At 45.8% G+C, this 21,704-nt stretch overlaps 1 protein-coding gene across 1 annotated transcript; it reads right to left on the reverse strand.

The window, feature by feature from the left end:
- Positions 1–7,536: 7,536 nt before the first annotated feature.
- Positions 7,537–8,901, reverse strand: LOC136587343 (cAMP-dependent protein kinase catalytic subunit PRKX-like). Its single transcript, XM_066585912.1, has one exon. It carries the CDS (start codon positions 8,899–8,901, stop codon positions 7,537–7,539), a length of 1,365 nt encoding a protein of 454 aa, XP_066442009.1.
- Between the last annotated feature and the right edge of the window lie 12,803 nt (positions 8,902–21,704).

Consider the following 21,704-nt stretch of genomic DNA (forward strand, 5'->3'; position numbering starts at 1 on the left):
TGGAATTCTATCTAGCTAACCATTCTGTTAAGTCGGTGTCCGGTCTCCTGATTCTGTTTCTTCCAGCAGTCATAGGGTTACTGTGTCTGGCTCCTCCACCCAGCTTGGGAGGATTTTGTAATCAAGCTACCTACTTAAACCATCCAGTCTGTACCCAATGATGCCTGCTGTTGATGTCATTTTGTATGTGTTCTCTGTCCTAGACTATGTCTGGTCCCCATGTAACATTCACTACCGCATATCCACATGGCTTGGTGCATATGCCCCTGGATTCCCATTGCCATCAAGCAGGTAGGGATATCTAGGAGCCAGGGTCAGGAAAGATGGCCTGGACCTCTCCACCATCAGGAGTACCTCCAGGACAGGGACACCTCTTCTGAGTGAGATCAGGGTAAGACCTATTTCCATTCTTGCTCTTAGTTCTCGCATTTGTCCTGCCTTCACCTAGGTGTCAGCTGTCTCTCCTGCTGGGTGGTTCCATTTGGCAGAGAGACACAGTGGATCCACAAAACACATTCTACATCAATTTAACAGTAGATCAAAACTATATACCACTAGCTGATATACCCGGCTTCGCCCGAGTTAATTTGGTACTGGTGTTTATCTGGTGTACACACGGAAAATCTTATGAAGTCGTGGTTACTTTAGAGATACCGGGGAAAAAAAGATGTTCACCATTTTGCATGGTTCTATGCGTTACCCAGGAAACACCACGTGGAGGTAACCATGCGACGTTTCCTTTATATAAAATGACATCAGGAAGTGAGAGAATTTAATTATGTACATAAAATTTGGACGCTAATTCTTTTGCGCTTAGAATTGAATAATTGAGTTGGGACCCATAAACTTTTCAAATTTATGACATAACTAGCGTACCCGTCGCGCGTTGCTGCGAAGACAGACATACAGACATACATTCGTTTTTATATATCTAGATGACGGCAGCAGCAACCACTGAGATTTTGTAGGCCGCTGCTTCCCCCTTGCAGGCTGAATAAAATAGCCGTTGTGTGGAACATCCAATTTATCCAGCTGCTGTGGCTTCTTGGGAAGATAGCCTAGTACATGTTTGCCCACTTCCAACTCCAATGGAGACTGACTGTAAATGGCTGGCGTGCTCTAGTATTTATGGTTTCAAGCTGTACGTGTCATTGCATACAGTCTATCTATCTATCTATCTATCTATCTGGGTTATTGCATACAGTCTATCTATCTATGACATCAGGAAATGAGAGAATCCGTACGTAAAATTTGAACGCTAATTCTTTGGCGCTTTGAATTGAATAATCGAGTTGGGACCCATTAACTTTTCCTATTTATGACATAATCAATGCTCGTGCCAAATTTCAAGTTTCTATGACATTGGGAAGTGAGAGAATTAAGTTGGGATGAGACATAAGGCCTTGCCCATAAGCATTCCCCAACCTCCAAGAACTGAACCTACCTACCTGAATGAGATTTTGTAGGCCGCTGCTTCCCCCTTGCGGGCTGAATAAAATAGCCGTTGGGTGGAACATACAATTTATCCGGCTGCTGTGGCTTCTTAGGAAGATATCCTAGTACTTGTTTACCCACTTCCAACTCCAATGGTAATTGGCTGGCGTGCTCTAGTGGTTCCAAGCTGTACGTGTCATAATACAGCCTTAATGACATCACAATGCAGCTTTATAGAACATGTTGGGGCATGTTCAAGGGCGTCCGATGTTGATGACATCAGTGATGACATCACAATAGCAGGTGGCTTACTTACTCGATCTACGTGGGGGGGGGCGTAAATTTCGACGACGCTCGCGCGCCATTTATCGTAGGATATTTGTACTATGCCTATAATCTTCCCAGGAGTGTACTTAACAACTTCCCAAAGTTTCATGGCGATCGGATGAATGGTGTAGTAGCGCATAAAGGACAAACAGACACGCACGCAGACACGCAGACATGCACGCACGCAGACAGACATACATTCAATTTTATATATATAGATCAATGCCTGTGCCAAATTTCGAGTTTCTATGATATCGGGAAGTGAGAGAATTAGATTCCGTACGTAATATTTGGACGCTAATTCTTTTGCGCTTAGAATTGAATAATCGAGTTGGGACTTTTCCTATTTTGGACAAAATCTATGCTCTTACCAAATTTCATGTTTCTACGACATTGGGAAGTTGGAGAATTAGTGGCCGGTCAGTCAGTCAGTCAGTGAGGGCTTTCGTCTTTATATATATAGATATACTACTTAGTATACACCTAAGTGTGCATTGTAAATTCCTTCAATAAAACATAGAAACTAAAAACTATATCTATATATATAAAATTGAATGTATGTCTGTCTGCGTGCGTGCGTGCGTGCGTGCGTGTCTGCGTGCGTGTCTGTTTGTCCTTTATGCGCTACTACACCATTCATCCGATCGCCATGAAACTTTGGGAAGTTGTTAAGTACACTCCTGGGAAGATTATAGGCATAGTACAAATATCCTACGATAAATGGCGCGCGAGCTTCGTCGAAAGTTACGCCCCCCCCCCCACGTAGATCGAATAAGTAAGCCACCTGCTATTGTGATGTCATCACTGATGTCATCAACATCGGACGCCCTTGAACATGCCCCAACATCTATATATATAAAATTGAATGTATGTCTGTCTGCGTGCGTGCGTGCGTGTCTGCGTGCGTGTCTGTTTGTCCTTTATGCGCTACTACACCATTCATACGATCGCCATGAAACTTTGGGAAGTTGTTAAGTACACTCCTGGGAAGATTATAGGCATAGTACAAATATCCTACGATAAATGGCGCGCGAGCTTCGTCGAAAGTTACGCCCCCCCCCCCCACGTAGATCGAATAAGTAAGCCACCTGCTATTGTGATGTCATCACTGATGTCATCAACATCGGACGCCCTTGAACATGCCCCAACATGTTCTATAAAGCTGCATTGTGATGTCATTAAGGCTGTCAGTTCTATGGCGACATGTAAAGAAATTGACTTTGAAAACCAATATGCGTGTTCAACTACAAAATGATGCATCCGCCGAACGCTTCGCAAAACAATTGCTGGATATTGGAAATGGGAAAATGCCTATCGACAGATCTACACAATGTATCACATTGCCAACAAACTTTGGAAAGATGACATCAACCAAAGACGAATTGATCCAAAAGGTGTTCCCAAATATTGCGCGGAATTACCAAAATCATCAGTGGCTCAGCGCATGTGCTATATTAGCAGCTACCAACAACGATGTCAATGCCATCAATTTCAGCATTCAAAACGGAATACCAGGCGAAGCGACAACATATAAGTCCATCGATACTGTGATGAATCAAGATGAAGCTGTCAATTACCCAATGGAATTCTTGAATTCACTCGATTTTCCAGGTATGCCACCGCATATTTTAACATTGAAAATAGGCGTGCCTATCATTCTTCTCCGAAACATCCATCCACCAGACTTTGCAACGGTACAAGACTTTCAGTGAAAAAGATGATGAACAATGTCACCGAAGCTACAATTCTGAATGGGAAATTCAAGGGGAAGATGTCCTGTTGCCACGGATTCCAATCATCCCAACAGATATGCCATTTGAATTCAAACGTTTACCGTTTCCGGTGCGACTCGCTTTTGCAATGACCATCAACAGAGCACAAGGACAATCGCTGCAAGTGTGTGGGCTAGATTTGGAGAGTCTTCGCAGCAACGCGCGACGGGTACGCTATTATGACACGTACAGCTTGGAACCACTAGAGCACGCCAGCCAATTACCATTGGAGTTGGAAGTGGGTAAACAAGTACTAGGATATCTTCCTAAGAAGCCACAGTAGCTGGATAAATTGGATGTTCCACCCAATGGCTATTTTATTCAGCCCGCAAGGGGGAAGCAGCGGCCTACAAAATCTCATTCAGGTAGGTAGGTTCAGTTCTTGGAGGTTGGGGAATGCTTATGGGCAAGGCCTTATGTCTCATCCCAACTCGATTATTCAATTCTAAGCGCAAAAGAATTAGCATCCAAATTTTATGTACGGAATTTAATTCTCTCATTTCCTGATGTCATAGATAGATAGATAGATAGACTGTATGCAATAACCCTGATAGATAGATAGATAGATAGATAGATAGACTGTATGCAATAACCCAGATAGATAGATAGATAGATAGACTGTATGCAATAACCCAGATAGATAGATAGATAGATAGACTGTATGCAATAACCCAGATAGATAGATAGATAGATAGACTGTATGCAATAACCCAGATAGATAGATAGATAGATAGATAGACTGTATGCAATAACCCTGATAGATAGATAGATAGATAGATAGACTGTATGCAATAACCCTGATAGATAGATAGATAGATAGATAGATAGATAGATAGACTGTATGCAATAACCCTGATAGATAGATAGATAGATAGATAGATAGATAGACTGTATGCAATAACCCTGATAGATAGATAGATAGATAGACTGTATGCAATAACCCTGATAGATAGATAGATAGATAGATAGATAGACTGTATGCAATGACACGTACAGCTTGGAACCATAAATACTAGAGCACGCCAGCCATTTACAGTCAGTCTCCATTGGAGTTGGAAGTGGGCAAACATGTACTAGGCTATCTTCCCAAGAAGCCACAGCAGCCGGATAAATTGGATGTTCCACACAACGGCTATTTTATTCAGCCTGCAAGGGGGAAGCAGCGGCCTACAAAACCTCAGTGGTCGCTGCTGCCGTCATCTAGATATATAAAAACGAATGTATGTATGTATGTCTGTCTTCGCAGCAACGCGCGACGGGTACGCTAGTACCCTATATATAAGAGTTTTAAGGCAGCAGAAATGCAGTCCTAAGCTCTCGCTCATGACCTGAAGGTTGCAAGTTCAATCTCTGTGTAGTTCGGGTCGCCGGCTCAAGGTAGACTCAGCCTTCCATCCTTCCGAGGTCAGTAGAATAAGTACCCAGGTTGGTGGGGGGTAATAAATAAATTACCTGAAAGTGGTGCGGAATAAGTTGACGCTATACAAAAAACAAGATTTCTATTTTATTTAATCAAGAATTCCATTTTCTCCATTCCCTATCTCTCCCAGCTTCAATTCTTAAACTCACTCTATATGAAAGTGGAGGTTTGCAAAACCCACTACAAGGAGGAGTTATTTCTTTAATATACAGTATATTAAACTAATCTCCCTCGGAGGGTAAACTTCCGTTTATGCGGAGATGGGAGTCAGACCTATAGATTGAAATGTCTATGCAAAAATGTGGCCATTGTTGTACCACTATCTCAAAAGGTAACATGAGGTCTCCCTTATGGAGACATCAATAAAGATTCTTCATAGAATCTATCTGGTCCCCCAACGGGTGCATCATTATTTCCCCTCCTCCTCCTAGTTCTGTTTTAGGAGATGTCAGGAGTTGGGTAGTCCATTACATATCTGGCGGACATGCCCAGAAGTTGCAAGGCTCTGGTCCCACGTACATCGCCTACTTAATTACCTGTTTTTGGGTCCGGTCCCCAAATTCCCTACTATTTTACTTTTGAGGGATAGTCTACCAAGATTTAGGAACCGGTCTCATAAGCTTTTTCAATATATCTTTATGACCACAAGAATCTATTTAGCCTCCAGATAGAAGACACCCACATTTTCTCTTATCAAGAATGTCTACTATAATGATATATGATAAAAAATCCTGCGGTTAGAACGGACACTATCCACTTTTACAAACACTTGGCGGCCCTGGATCAACTATTTAGATGGTCCAGGTCTTCACCATAACATAATATCCACTTAGTTATCACTCTAAGGACTTTAACAGATACCTTAATACCATTTTTGCTTATAAGTTCGGAAGTCTATATGGGTTCTTGATGACTGCTTGTATAGTGTTACCCCTCCCCCCCCCCCACACCCCACCCCCTCACCCTCACCCTCACCCGAAGATTTGCAATTCTAACAATATATACTGATATGTTTTTCTTTACAAAGATCGTATCTATAACTGTTTTATATATTTGCCTTTTCTCTCACTTTTCCCCCTGCAAGGGATTTTTGTGAACTGTTTGACTTCCCTGTTACGTACACGCTTTCTAAGAATAAAGGGATCCGTACAAAAATAAATGTTTTATGCTGGGGAAATCTATCTAAGGGTGAATGCACACGGGCGGATTTGAATTGCAGATTCCGTATTTGGAAAATACCGCCCATAGAATGCAATGCAAAAGTGATTCTTCATGCACAGCAGTGGAAACCAATTGCAGCTTCCACTCACGAAGGAAAAATCGCCAAAATCTCCATTTTTGCACAGATTCCATCCGCGGTCCATCTGCAAATGACATTGCAACTCCATGGCAGATAATTATGCTGGTTTGCCAGCTCCTTGGTTGCATTTATTGGCAGGTGTCAGTGTATACCCATCACCTCCCTCCCTTATATTTTGACTCTCCCTGGTACTAATTCTAAGCAAACATCTCATATTGTATGGTGGAATAACGAAGACAAATTCTCTATAGATCTTTTAAATATTTATTAATGCATGAAAGATATTATTATCGTGCAGTGAATAGAAAGGAGCAGATGATGGTGATTCCGCTCTTTAGGCCTTGGCTTACTCTTCTGTTGCTTCTGGAAATCCAGGTCTAGATCACACATAGGTGACATTTTCCTGAGTTCCTTTAGAATGTTCTAACTGCAACACGCCAGGTTCAACTCTTCTGTTGCTTCTGGAAATCCAGGTCTAGATCACACATAGGTGACGTTTTCCTGAGTTCCTTTAGGATGTTCTAACTGCAGCACTCCAGGTTCAGCCTTTGGGCCTTCTATTTGTCATGTCCAATGGGTGAAGGAGCTGCTTCAATTTTCAGCAGCTTCCTTCTGTCAAATCCGGTGGTTGAAGGACCTGCTTCTAATCTCAGCAGCTTCCTTCTGACATTGCCACCACATTGTAGATGAGAGGTTTAGATGGTTACATAGTAAGCCTGGTTGAAAGAAGTTTTTCAATTTCAACCACTAATTACTTGCTATGTTGACTCAGAGGGAGGCGAAAAACCCCTGAGGTGTATGTTGCTTTGTCCTCATATGAGGGGAAAAAAATTCCTCCCGGACCCCAAATATGGCGATCAGAATTAATCCCTGAGTTTTCGGAGCTCGAATCTACATGGATGTTTAGTGGTGAATGTTTGGTTGGGTTGTAACTAGGAAAGTCCAGTTGAATTCGGTTGTTACTGTAATAAGAAAGATACACCACTTAGGTGGTTCTCCCAGAGTGAGGCTCATCCATTGCACTCCGGGTGTGTTGACCCCTTCCCATTTTCCCTTAATGCGGGAAACTCGACTGCATAATTTGTGGTAGTGGGGGACTGCGTTCATGCTTTACCCTGAAAAAAAACAAAAACAATAAGACAAGCTGTTTGTAACGCCAGATGAACATCTATATGAGAAATCTGTCATTTGCCTTCTCGGTTGGCATGAAATCCCGAAGGCAATGACTTATCTTCCACTTACCTATCTTTCTTCTTTTATAACTTGGTAAACCGCTTAGCTGTTTAAGCTGTGGTCTCGCTGATGACAGGATGATAGTGTCGTGACCACTCCTGACATACAAAACTGAATCTATCGTAGACTTTCTGGTCTACAGTAACTTCTCTATTTGGCTTTTCAGCATAGTCCAGAGTTTCGTTACTATTCAGGTCAACTGACTGTGTTATCATTATGGCTGGTGGTACCACTCTCCTGGCTTCCACATCTTTCCAATTTGTGCCTTTAAAAAATGGATGGTGCTTGACGTCTTTTCTCCGTCCCAGCCGCGTGAACGGATTTTTACACAGCAGCCCTTTTAAGATGTTCCGAGTGACTCGATTCAGAGACCTTGGATAGTGTGGCTTACGGCAGAGTACAGAATACTCAATGTCACTGTTACAATATCCAGGAAAAGGCGTCTTACCTGTACATAGAATATACAGAATGGCGCCAATGGCGAAGTAATCTACTTCTCTCCCATATTCATTGCCCCATAGCATTTCTGGCGCCGCAAATCCAGGTGTACCTCTACATCTTAATTTGGTCCTTATAGACACACGCACTGCAGCAAGGCCAAAGTCAGTTATTTTAACATGGCCGTCTGCGGTCAGAAGAACGTTTTCTGGCTTCAGGTCCCGGTGTATAATGTTTTCCTTATGCAGGAACTGTGTGCCGCAGATCACTTCAGCCATGATAAATTTTATTGTGGTGGAATCAAGTGGAAATTTATTCCGTAGAAAGTGATAAAGGTCCCCACCAGGGGCCAATTCCATCACAAAATAGGCATAGTTTAGTGTGTGGAAGGCGGCGAGGCCATGAATTAGGTAAGGACTCCTATAAGATAGTTGTAGGATACCGCATTCTATGTTATTGCAACTGGACCATTGGGTATTAAATTTTTCTGAAGCTTTAATGGCAACATATTCCTTGCGGATATGATTTCTCGCCAAGAAGACTTCTCCAAAGGCCCCTGCTCCCAGCTTCCGATGGAAAGTAAAAGACTCTAGTGATAGGGGTACTGTGCCAGATCTTTCTTCACCGGGCTGGTCAGGTTCCTCCAAACAGGTATTGTTTGTGGTGGGTTTTTCAGGTCTACAGCCAGATTCTCTCTCTTCATTAGCATTAATCATGTTGCTTTCCTCCTTATTGTCTTTCTTACTAATGCCGATGAGTTCTTGAAGTTCTTCATAACTTCCCTCTTTCTGGATGCAAATGCAGCTCCTGAAACAACCAGCAAACCTTGCCCAAAATTTTCCCAGGCACTCTAAGAACCAGTTAGCTTTAGTAGGTTTGTCCTGGCCGTCATCTGCACCATCCTTCTTCTCTTCTGGTACCTCCTCAATCTTTTCTGCTTCTTCCTCCAAATGATTTCTCTTCTTTATCGCCTTCATTTTATCGCAAAGACAAAATATAGAAGACTAGCGTACCCGTCGCGCGTTGCTGCGAAGACAGACATACATACATACATTCGTTTTTATATATCTAGATGACGGCAGCAGCGACCACTGAGGTTTTGTAGGCCGCTGCTTCCCCCTTGCAGGCTGAATAAAATAGCCGTTGTGTGGAACATCCAATTTATCCGGCTGCTGTGGCTTCTTGGGAAGATAGCCTAGTACATGTTTGCCCACTTCCAACTCCAATGGAGACTGACTGTAAATGGCTGGCGTGCTCTAGTATTTATGGTTTCAAGCTGTACGTGTCATTGCATACAGTCTATCTATCTATCTATCTATCTATCTATCTATCTATCTATCTATCAGGGTTATTGCATACAGTCTATCTATCTATCTATCTATCTATCTATCTATCTATCTATCTATCAGGCTTATTGCATACAGTCTATCTATCTATCTATCTATGACATCAGGAAATGAGAGAATTAGATTCCGTACGTAAAATTTGAACGCTAATTCTTTGGCGCTTTGAATTGAATAATCGAGTTGGGACCCATTAACTTTTCCTATTTATGACATAATCAATGCTCGTGCCAAATTTCAAGTTTCTATGACATTGGGAAGTGAGAGAATTAAGTTGGGATGAGACATAAGGCCTTGCCCATAAGCATTCCCCAACCTCCAAGAACTGAACCTACCTACCTGCGCGTTGCTGCGAAGACAGACATACATACATACTTCGTTTTTATATATCTAGATGACGGCAGCAGCGACCACTGAGGTTTTGTAGGCCGCTGCTTCCCCCTTCCAGGCTGAATAAAATAGCCGTTGTGTGAGAATCGCTGGGGGGGGGGAGACATTCTTACTGCTGGGAGAATTGCTGGGGGGGGAGGGGGAGACATTCTTACTGCTGGGAGAATTGCTGGGGGGGGGGGGGTGGGAGACATTCTGACTGCTGGGATAATCGCTGGGGGGGATGGGAGACATTCTGACTGCTGGGAGAATCGCTGGGGGGGGGGATGGGAGACATTCTGACTGCTGGGAGAATCGCTGGGGGGGGAGACATTCTGACTGCTGGGAGAATCGCTGGTGGGGGAGCGGAGGCATGACTGCTGGGAGAATCGTTGGGGGGAGGGGGGGCATGGTGACTGCCAAGAAAATCTCTGTGGGGGAAGGGGGGCATGATGACTGCCAGGAGAACCGCTGGGGGGGAGCCATTATGACTGCTGGGGGAACCGCTTGGGGGGAGGGGGGCATTATTATTGCTGGCGGACAGCTGGGGGTGGCATTGTGACTGCTGGTGGACCACTGGGGGGGGGGTATTATGACTGCTGGGGGAACCGCTGGGGGGGGGGGGGAGCGGGCATTATTACTGCTGGGGGACCGCTGGGGTATGTCACTCTTATTACTAATGGGGGGAGTGTCACTATTATTACTGCTGTGGGATGTCACTATTATCGCTGGGGTGAAGGTGTCACTATTACCGCTGGGGTATGTGTACATGTGGCAGAAATGGGCAGGGCTCTTTCAGAATAGACCGGGTGCAGATTTTGACTGCTTTTTAGATGCGGAAATGCTGCAGAATTTTCCACAGAAATCTCCGCTGAGGACATTCTGCAGTATTTCCGCGTCCAAAAAGCAGTCAGAATCTGCACCCGGTCTAATCTGAAACAGCCTTGTCCTTTTTAGAACGACGGGGGTAAAATCATATGTTGTGATAAGCCCCGCCCCCTGACGTGTTGGCACTTTGCGATACATTTGTAGTTTGGGCACTCGGTCCCTAAAAGGTTCGCCATCACTGGCCTAGTACATGTTTGCCCACTTCCAACTCCAATGGAGACTGACTGTAAATGGCTGGCGTGCTCTAGTATTTATGGTTTCAAGCTGTACGTGTCATTGCATACAGTCTATCTATCTATCTATCTATCTATCAGGGTTATTGCATACAGTCTATCTATCTATCTATCTATCTATCTATCTATCTATCTATCTATCTATCTATCTATCTATGACATCAGGAAATGAGAGAATTAGATTTTGTAGGCCGCTGCTTCCCCCTTGCGGGCTGAATAAAATAGCCGTTGGGTGGAACATACAATTTATCCGGCTGCTGTGGCTTCTTAGGAAGATATCCTAGTACTTGTTTACCCACTTCCAACTCCAATGGTAATTGGCTGGCGTGCTCTAGTGGTTCCAAGCTGACGTGTCATAATAGAGCCTTAATGACATCACAATGCAGCTTTATAGAACATGTTGGGGCATGTTCAAGGGCGTCCGATGTTGATGACATCAGTGATGACATCACAATAGCAGGTGGCTTACTTATTCGATCTACGTGGGGGGGGGCGTAACTTTCGACGACGCTCGCGCGCCATTTATCGTAGGATATTTGTACTATGCCTATAATCTTCCCAGGAGTGTACTCAGCAACTTCCCAAAGTTTCATGGCGATCGGATGAATGGTGTAGTAGCGCATAAAGGACAAACAGACACGCACGCACGCACGCACGCAGACACGCACGCAGACAGACATACATTCAATTTTATATATATAGATGTTGGGGCATGTTCAAGGGCGTCCGATGTTGATGACATCAGTGATGACATCACAATAGCAGGTGGCTTACTTATTCGATCTACGTGGGGGGGGCGTAACTTTCGACGACGCTCGCGCGCCATTTATCGTAGGATATTTGTACTATGCCTATAATCTTCCCAGGAGTGTACTCAGCAACTTCCCAAAGTTTCATGGCGATCGGATGAATGGTGTAGTAGCGCATAAAGGACAAACAGACACGCACGCACGCACGCACGCAGACACGCACGCAGACAGACATACATTCAATTTTATATATATAGATATTGAAATCCGCGGGGGTGTAGCTCTCACTTGTTCTCTGCGTGGCTGCAGCAAGTGAATGCAACGCTGATTGGCTGTGCAAGAGAATAAGTAAGCCACCTGCCATTGTGATGTCATAACTACCATTGTGATGTCATAACTGCCATTGTGATGTCATAACTGCCATTGTGATGTCATAACTGCTATTGTGATGTCGTAACTGCCATTGTGATGTCACCTTGTCAACTGCTTTTGTGATGTCACCTTGTCAACTGCCTTTGTGATGTCACCTTGTCAACTGCCTTTTTGATGTCATCAACTATCTTAAGGAAGATACCCCAATATGTATATGTATATGTGTATTGAATAGGTAGATGTTGGGCAGAAAATAAACATTTGATTCCTACATTAACCCATCTTGACTACGTAGATCAAGCAGTAGAGAATTGTCTAATGTAATCTTCAGTCATCAAATGAGGACAAACTTTGTATATATATAAAACCAATTGACTATTCAAAATATGACAATTTCCCAATGCTAATTGCCCTAGAAAACTGTCATATCTGCTTTGCGCAACATTTACTATGTGCATTTAGATACTTTTGTACTCTTTTTCTGACTGACCCCAAAAGGGGCGTGGACAAATGGCACCCATTTTGCAAGTGAATTTGGCTGAGAATAGCGCGCGGGTTCCGTGTGATTGCGAGACAGCTTGTCCTGTTTTTCGTCTGACATCACCCATTATTTTCTATGACAGCAAAAAATGTTAAAAAATTAAAGAAATCACATTGCACTTGCACGCAGATGTGATTTTCATGCGAATGCGATACGATTTTTTGTTTTTTCCATTTGAAACAGCGTGCGATTTTCACATGCGTGAAAAATGTACATGAAAATTGCACGTGCAGCGATGCTATTTTTTTCTTGAAAATCGCATATGAGTTTCTCGGACTGATATCGCATTTACCCGTATAAATAACGCCATTCAGGCCATCCGTGCGCTCTACGTGTGCTGTCTGCTTATTTTTAAAAGATACAAAAGAAAAGAATTGGGCGTGTTTCTGTTATTTTTGTGGTCGTAGTGCAAAAAACCACACAAATAAAATGTGGACTGAATATGAAGGCGATCCGAGACCGCAAACATGAAACAAAATAGACTTTTTTAATGCAAGTGTGCGCCTTGCCTTAGGCACAATGTCCACGGGCTGATTTGATTAGCGGAATCCGCGCAGATTGCGCAATTCAAGTCGCCATAGAGAAGCATGAGCATCCGCACCTCAATTAAAACATGCAGATTTGTTTTCTGGATTCCACATGCAGAAAACAAATTGCAGCATGCTCCATTTAAGGGCAGATTGCGGGTGGACAGCTTCCATTGAAGTCAATGGAAGCCGTCTGATCCGCGGCCCGTCTGCAATGTCAATTGAAATTGCGGATGGGCCGCGGATTCCGCAGAAAAGTAGGGGTTTAAAAAGAAAAAAACCTGTACTGCCCATGTGCGCCGGACGGCGCTTCCTCACGCATCTGCAGTACAGAAAAAAGAGGACCCTGACGGGTATGCCTGGTCCTTGGCTGCAGGCAGAGTCGGATTCTGCTACGGGCTCCCACATGGGGAATCTGACCCGCCCGTGGACATGAGGCCTTAGTTGTAGTATGTCTAAGCTACACCCAAACCTGCAGAGAAAATTCTAATGTTTGACATTCTAACGATCCCCGTTGAGCGGCGCTCATGCCGAATATGTAGTGTTTTCTGCGCACCCTTCAGACATGCAGTCTAGAAATAGTACTGAGCTGCAGTACCACCTATAGTTTGGCTTTTTTCATTAGTCCCTAGACTTTGAATAGAGCAGCAGCATACATGCTTGGCCGCTGCTCCTTTCAAAAGGGACATGAGAACCCCATTCTGTTGATTGGCTGGGGTCCCACTGTTCGCACCTCCACCAATCTGGATAGGCAACATCTTATTCATAAAAACTCGTTTAGGCTTGTGTGTGTGGACTGCAGGGCATAGAGGAGTTCAGAAGGAACTTTTAGAGACATCTGTTTGTTGTATCTACAATGACCAATCACTGCATTAAGTATAGCTGTTGTGTGTCTTGTGGTTAGTAATGCAGTGCCACGTGATGGGTGAGTCACAATCTGCTTCTAGATAATGTGCTGACTGCGGACAGATTGTTGGTGCCCGGAGGTGTGGTGCCAGTGTTTCTGAAACAGTCACACTTGTTGGCTGTTCCCAAACCACAGTATCAAGAGTATACCAAGACTAGTTGAACCATGGACTGACATGGGACAGAAGATCACACAGCGCCAGGCCATGTGTTGTTCCTAGAGGCGAGTGTCGGGTGGCACGTCTGATATCTCAGCAATGACATGCCACAGTGGGCCAACTGATGGCACATCTGGTATCTCAGCAATGACATGCTACGGTGGGCCAACTGACCCAACAGTACAACAACGAGGAAATTAGACAATTTTCCACAATGACTATGTGGCGTACCTTGCATTGGTGAGTTCAGTAGCTGAAGAGAAACAAAAGGTGTCCCTGAAGACCTCAGGTCATCACCAACAACGCCTACATGGGCTCAGGAAGGACGTCAATGGACCTCAGACACATGGCAGAAGGTTGTCTGGAGTGATAAATCATCTTTTCTATTGAACTTTACAGATGGCTGGGTCCTCATCTGGCATAAACAGCACAAAGCTGTATCCTGTGGGTATATAATTGAGGTTCAGCATACCAGTGGTGGTGGTGTCACGGTCTGGGGAGTGTTTTCCTAGCATGGGCTAGCACTGTCGGTCACCATACCACTATCCTTGATTTGTGAACCCTACAGGAACCTGCTAGCTAGCCATCAGCAGCACCCATATCTGCAGGAAGTCTTCCCTGACAATAGTGCCATCTTTCTACAGGGCAACGTGCCATATCAGCGAGTTTGGATTGCAACGGCCGAGCTGAGCGTGCCAAAGTGGGGGAGACCACGGGAATTGTAAGATGGTTGTCACAAGTGGCTCTGTAATTCCTCCCGACAGTGGCGATAATGGGGCTCTGCTTAGCTGTCACACAGTGGCACAGATAACATATCAGGATACATTTGAGATAAATAGATGTTTTGCCACGGGTGACGCCAGTACTCCAACCTGAACACCCAATGGTTATGATGGCGGAATAACTTGAGACAAGTCCAGTAGCTTAAATTAGTAAACTGGGAGCATGCAGTTTTACTGAAGCTAAGTTGCGATAACAGATAGATAGGTAATGTTTTGCAGATACAGCAGGGTCCACAATAATGCAGTGAATTAACATGATGAAAAAACTGTAGATTTACAATTTGATTTTCACTTATCTTCAACACTCTCTAGTTCCAGAGGTTATTCAGTAATAATTAGAGATGAGCGAGCGTACTCGAGGCGAGTACCATGTGATGTTCGAGTCAATTTCATTTCCTTCCCTGAAAGTTTTGCGCCCTTTTCTGGCCAATAGAAACACAGGGAAGGCATTACAACTTCCTCCTGTGACGTTCCAGCCCTATCCCACCCCTCTGCAGTGAGTGGCTGGCGAGATCAAGTGACCCCCGAGTATGTAAAGTGGGGCTGCCCGCACCTCGCCAGTCACACACTGGGAGAGATCAGGGACAGTGCTGGTGCTGCTGTAGGGAAAGTGTTAGTGTAGGATCCTGTGTACAAGAACCCCAACGGTCCTTCTTAGGGCCACATCTGACCGTGTGCATTACTGTTGTGGCTGCTGGTAGCAGTTTTGCAAATTTTTTTTTTTGTATATCGGGCGTGCAGCCCCATTACAGCTATAGCGTTCTCAGGCTGCAGTCTGTACTACATAGTATAGGGGCAGCGTTGCTGAGATAGGGAGAGTGATAGTGTAGGATCCTGTGTACAAGAACCCCAACGGTCCTTCTTATGGCTACCTGTGACCGTGTGCATTTTACAGGTTGTCTGATGGGAGTTGTAGTCCATTACTATTGTACAGCTAGGCCTGTTTGCGGCCTGCCTGACTATTTTTTTCTGCCTGGAGTTTGCCTTACTATACCGCTCTCATTATTTACACCGGCCTGTGTCTGCAGTGAATTAGAGACGCACAGCATACGGCCACAGCGACTGATAGAGGGAAAGTGATATACACACTATATAGCGTGTTTTCTTTTAAAAAAAAACAAAAAACAAAAAGCTGCTTCGTTGGGCTACCTCTGACCGTCTGCATTTTACTGGGTGGCTGATGGGAGTTTTGGTGCATCACTATTGCATTGCTAGGCCTGTTTGCGGCCTTTCTTCCATTTTTTTTTGCCTGGAGTTAGCGTTACGATTCCGCTCTCTGCGTGAAAGTGTGCGCATATAATTCCATAATTATTTACAGCGGTCTGTGTCTGCTCTATTCGTAATCCACCATGCTGAGGGGTAGGGGTAGGGGTCGAGGATGTGGACGCGGGCGAGGATGCGGAGGTCCAAGTGAGGGTGTGGGCACAGGACGAGTTTCGGTCCAGGTGTATCCCAGCCGGCTGCTGCGGGATTAGGAGAGAGGCAAGTTTCTGGGGTCCCCAGCTTTATATCACAATTTATGGGTCCACGTGGTAGACCTTTATTGCAAACAGAGCAGTGTGAGCAGGTCCTGTCGTGGATGGCAGAAAATGCATCCAGCAATGTATCGGGCACCCAGTCTTCTACGCCGTCCACTGCTGCAACTCTGAATTCTGTGGCTGCTGCTCCTCCTTCCTCCCAGCCTATACAGCTGCTACAAAAATGGTACTTGGGTCTGCATATGCTTCTGCTACATAAATGTTACAGGGGTCTGCTGATACTGCTGCTATAGAAATGTTACAGGGGTCTGCATATACTGCTGCTAGAGAAATGTTACTGGAATCTGCCTATACTTCCACTACAGAAATGTTACAGGGGTCTGCCTATACTCCTGCTACAAAAATGGTACTGTGGTCGGTCTATACTTCTGCTACATAAATGTTACAGGGGTCTGCCTATACTGCTGCTAGAGAAATGTTTCTGGGGTCTGCGTATACTGCTGCTAGAGAAATGTTACTGGGGTCTGCCAATACTTCTACTACAGAAATGTTCCTGGGGTCTGTTTATACCTTTGTTACAGTAATGTTACAGCGGTCTGTCTATATTATGGGTGCACTAAGTCTTCCCATCACGGTGTTTTACCTATGTTGCACAAATAATACAGTGACTGACTAGGCCAGAATTGCTGGTCGAGGCCAAGTTGCTTGGCAGGGCGAAACTCTCCCATGGTTGGGCACTCCGATTTCTTCCTGTGTAATACCATCTTTGTGCACTTACAGCATAGGCTAGGCCAAGGAACTCAAAGACTTCCCCTTCCAGTGTTGAACTATCTATGTTGTGACACATGGATTTCCTGTTACTATGTAACTCAGGGCACCTTGGGTCACAAAGGTGAAGGCTTGGAACCGAGCCTGACCCTGGGCTCGCTAACGTGCTTCCCACACATACTATAGCGGGTCCTGGTCATGGTGTCTTGGGCTTGTAATGCCACCTCCTCCTCCTGCTTGGGGTCAGGGGATCAGCACTGGGCATCATGTATTTCTCCCGTGTTACCACAGTTATCTGAGACACTGGTTTGGGCCAAAGAAGAGGAGCGTTACGGCATTGATGAGACCTTCACAGCTGTAATAGCATCAGAGTCTGCTCTATGCCCACGATTGCTGAGGGTGTGTGCAGAGGCCTATGTACTCGGCACAGTGAAAGTCTGGCATGTTTGGGCACTATCATTTCTTCATGTTTATTACTGTCGTTGGGTTCCTTCGGTTCGCCTACGCTGTGGGTGCGCAAAGACTTCCCATAGCGGTGATTTACCTCTCTGGCACAAAGTCACTGACTGACTTGGGTAGGGTACATAGTGCAGATGGCGTTCCCCTTGCGGTGTCGATAGAGCTATCTGACACCTAGACAGAATGAATACTGTGTGGGCACATGGACTTCCCATTGCTATGTCAGTCGCGACACCTTGGGTCTCACAAGGTGTTTGCTGGGACCGAGCCTGGCCAAGGGCCCGCTCACATCCTTCCCACACAGGCTACAGCGGGCCCTCGTCATGGTTTCTTGGCCTTGTATGGCTACCTCCTCCTCCTGCTTGGGGTCAGGGAATCAGCAATGCGCATCATGAATTTTCTCTCGTGTTACCACAGTTATCTGAGAAACTCGTTTGGGCCAAAGAAGAGGACCATAACCTCATTAAAGGGACGTTCACTGCTGTACCAGCATCGGAGTCCGCTCTATGCCCGCGATTGCTAAGGGCGCACTTTAAGTCTGCCATGTTTGGGCACTCTGATTCCTTCATATTTAATGCTGTCTTTGGGTTCCTTTCGACTCGCCTATGCTGTGGGTGCACACAGACTTCCCATAGCAGTGATTTCCCTGTCCTGCACCAAGTGACTGACTGACTGACTTGGGTAGGGTGCATAGTGCAGATGCCTTTCCCCTTGCGGTGTCGATAGAGCTATCCGACACCCAGACAGAATGAATACTGTGTGGGCACATGGACTGCCCATTGCTATGTCAGTCGCAGCTCCTTGGGTCTTACAAGGTATTTGCTGAGACCGAGCCTGGCCAAGGGCCCACTCATATCCTTTCAACACAGGCTACAGTGGGTCCTGGTCATGGTTTCTTGGCCTTGTAAGGCCACCTCCTTCTCCTGCTTGGGGTCAGGTGATCAGCAATGTGCATCATGTATTTTCTCTCGTGTTACCACAGTTATCTGAGAAACTTGTTTGGGCCAAAGGAGAGGAGCATAACTGCATTAATGTTACAGGGGTCTGCCTATACTTCAGCTGCAGAAATGTTACAGGGGTCTGCCTATAGTTTAGCTGCAGAAATGTTACAGGGGTCTGCCTATACTGCAGCTACACAAATGTTACAGGGGTCTGCCTATACTGCTGCTACACAAATGTTACAGGGGTCTGCCTATACTGGTGCTACACAAATGTTACTAGGGTCAGCCTATACTGTTACTACAGAAATGTTACTGGGGTCTGTCTATACTGTTACTACTGAAATGTTACTGGGGTCTCCCTAGACTTCTGCAACATAACTGTTACAGGGGTCAGCTTATACCTTTGCTACAGGAATATTACAGGGGTCTGTGCATACTATGAGTACACTAAGTTTTCCCATCACGGTGTTCTACCTATCTGGCCCCCCCCCCCAAAAAAACACTGAGTGACTAGGGCATGGAGTATGGGCTGAAGCTAACATGTATTTTTTCTCACGTTACCACAGCTATCCGGGGCACTGCAATGGGATTTCTTTATGTACCTTCTCTGGGTTCCTGGGATCCACCCATGCTGTGGGTGCACACAGACTTCCCATAGCGGAGTTGTACCTGCTTGGCACTTAAAAAAAAACAAAAAACAGACTGACTAGGGCATGGAGTGTGGGCCGAAACCAACATGCATTTTCTCTCACGTTACCACAGCTATCCGGGGCACTGCATTGGGACAAACAAGAGGAGCGATACAGCGCTAATGAGACGTTCACAGCTGCGCTAGCATCGGAGTCCGCTCTATGCCCGCGATTGCTGAGGGTTTGTGCAGAGGCCTATGTCATGGGCGCAGTGAAAGTCTGCCATGTTTGGGCACTCTGATTTCTTTATGTGCACTGTCTTTAAGTTCCTTGGGCCCACCCATGCTGTGGGTGCACACAGACTTCCCATAGAGGTGTTTTACCTGTCTGTCCTCAAAAGACTGACAGACTCGGGTAGGGTGCAGAGTGCAGATAGTTTACCCCTTGCGTTGTCGATGAGGTATCCGACACCCAAACAGAATAAGTAGTGTGTGGACACATAGATTCCCCATTGCTATGTCACTCGCAGCACCTTGGGCCACACAAGGTGTTTGCTGGGACCGAGCCTAGCCAAGGGCTCGCTCACATCCTTTAGGCACAGGCTACAGTGGGTCCTGGTCATGGTTTCTTGGCCTTGTGAGGCCACCTCCTCCTCCTGCTTGGGGTCAGGGGGTCAGCATTGCGCATCATGTATTTTCTCTCGTGTTACCACAGTTATCTGAGAAACGTGTTTGGGCCACAGGAGAGGAGCATAACTGCATTAATGAGACCTTCACAGGTGTACTAGCATCGAAGTCCACTTCCTGCCTACGATTGCTGAAGCTGTTGACCGAGGCCTATGTCCCTGGGGAACTGCGACGGCGCCAGGTTGGGCCTGTGGAACTTTTTCCTGGCTAATCCATTCTTTGGAGCAGTGAAAGAAAACAAAACGGATTTACTGAGACCTTCACAGGTGTACTAGCATTGAAGTTCGCTTCACGCCTACGATTGCTGTAGCTGTGGCCCGAGGCCTATGTCGTCGGCGCAGTGTAAGTCTGCCATGTTTGTTCATGTCTTGGGTTGCGTTGGACCCAGCTATGCTATTGGTGCACACAGACTTCCCATCGCGGTGTTTGACCTGTCTGGCACAAAGACACTGACTGACTTGGGTAGGGGGCAGAGTGCAAATGGCTTTCCCCTTGTGGTGTCGATTGAGCTATCTGACACCTAGACAGAATGAATACTGTGTGGGCACATGGATTCCCCATAGCTACCGTATATACCGGCGTATAAGGCGACGGGGTGTATAAGAGGACCCCCCAACTGTCACCTTATACGCCGGGAATACAGCGGAGCAAAAAAAAAAAAATCATTACTCACCTCCCCCGGCGTTCTGTGGCGCTGCTGCAGGATGTAACTCCCTCCTGGTCCCCGGCAGAGCATTGCTTTCTGGACGCAGGGCTTGAAATCCCCGCCTCCAGAAAACACACGTGCCTTCAGCCAATCACAGCCATTCAATGATGTCATTGAATGGCTGTGATTGGCTGACAGCGTGTTTTAGCTAATCACAGTATTAGCTTTTTGGAGTCGGGGATTTCAAGCCCTGCGTCCAGAAAGCAATGCTCTGCCAGGGACCAGGAGGGAGCGACAGCCTGCAGCAGCGCCGCAGAACGCCGGGGGAGGTGAGTAATGATTTTTTTTTTTTTGACACTTTCTTTTTTTTGTATTACCGGTGTATACGACGACCCCCGACTTCAGAGTAGATTTTTCGGGGGTTCAAAAGTCGTCTTATACGCCAGTATATACGGTATATAACTCATGCCCACGTTTGCAGCTCCTGACGGAGGTTGGCACTTTATTGGAATGAAGATCGAACGTCAATTTCTCATTGATTCTCAACTGCATTGTGGGCTATCGCCCTGCCCCTTTTAAAGAGGGTCCCTACCTGGCCCTGCCAACCCTCTGCAGTGCGTGCCTCCGGTTCCTCCTCATGGCAGATGCACTTATAAATAGACATGAGGGTGGTGTGGCTATGAAGTGAGCGTGTGGCATGAGGGCAGCTGAAGACAAGGGACCTCACTACCCTTGATGCACTGCTATATTACTCTACGACCGTTTGAACTGCTATCACCTCCCTTCTCTGACTATGACACACTGCTGCTTTTCTCCTCCGACAACGACTCACGACTCCTTCTTCACTTCCTCTCTCCTTTCTGCACTTTCTCTCCAACTCCACCCCCTCTGCATTGGGACTTATGTAAGTGTTTTCCAGCTCCGGACTCTCCCACCAATCAGCAGAGGCGTGACGGATAGCCAATAGGCAACCAGCTATCGCCAGCACCAAGCTCTCAGCTTAGGAAGAGGAGAAACAGTGTTTCTCTGACATATGGCACCTTCTATGCCTATGAGAAGCGCTTAGGCAGGTGTGACACGACCAAATGTTAGTATGACCATTTTGGAGGACCCTCTGGGCCACTACAGGATCACTAGGGAGTGGCAGGAGGAACAAGATAATGAAATATTTCCACACTGCCTTGACCTCCAAACTCACTGGACTGTAACCTGAACATGTTTGGGATATACTGATCTGTTCCCACTTAGCCACAAAATGTGCACCAACTGATAGAGCTGCTGCAGCGGGCGTGGGGCGAGTATGAA

The sequence above is a fragment of the Eleutherodactylus coqui genome, chromosome 13 (assembly GCF_035609145.1).
Source record: "Eleutherodactylus coqui strain aEleCoq1 chromosome 13, aEleCoq1.hap1, whole genome shotgun sequence".
Taxonomy (NCBI): domain Eukaryota; kingdom Metazoa; phylum Chordata; class Amphibia; order Anura; family Eleutherodactylidae; genus Eleutherodactylus; species Eleutherodactylus coqui.

What these genes read in the sequence shown, in the direction of transcription:
- LOC136587343 (XM_066585912.1), bottom strand. Translation starts at nt 8,901, where the DNA reads ATGAAGGCGATAAAGAAGAGAAATCATTTGGAGGAAGAAGCAGAAAAG.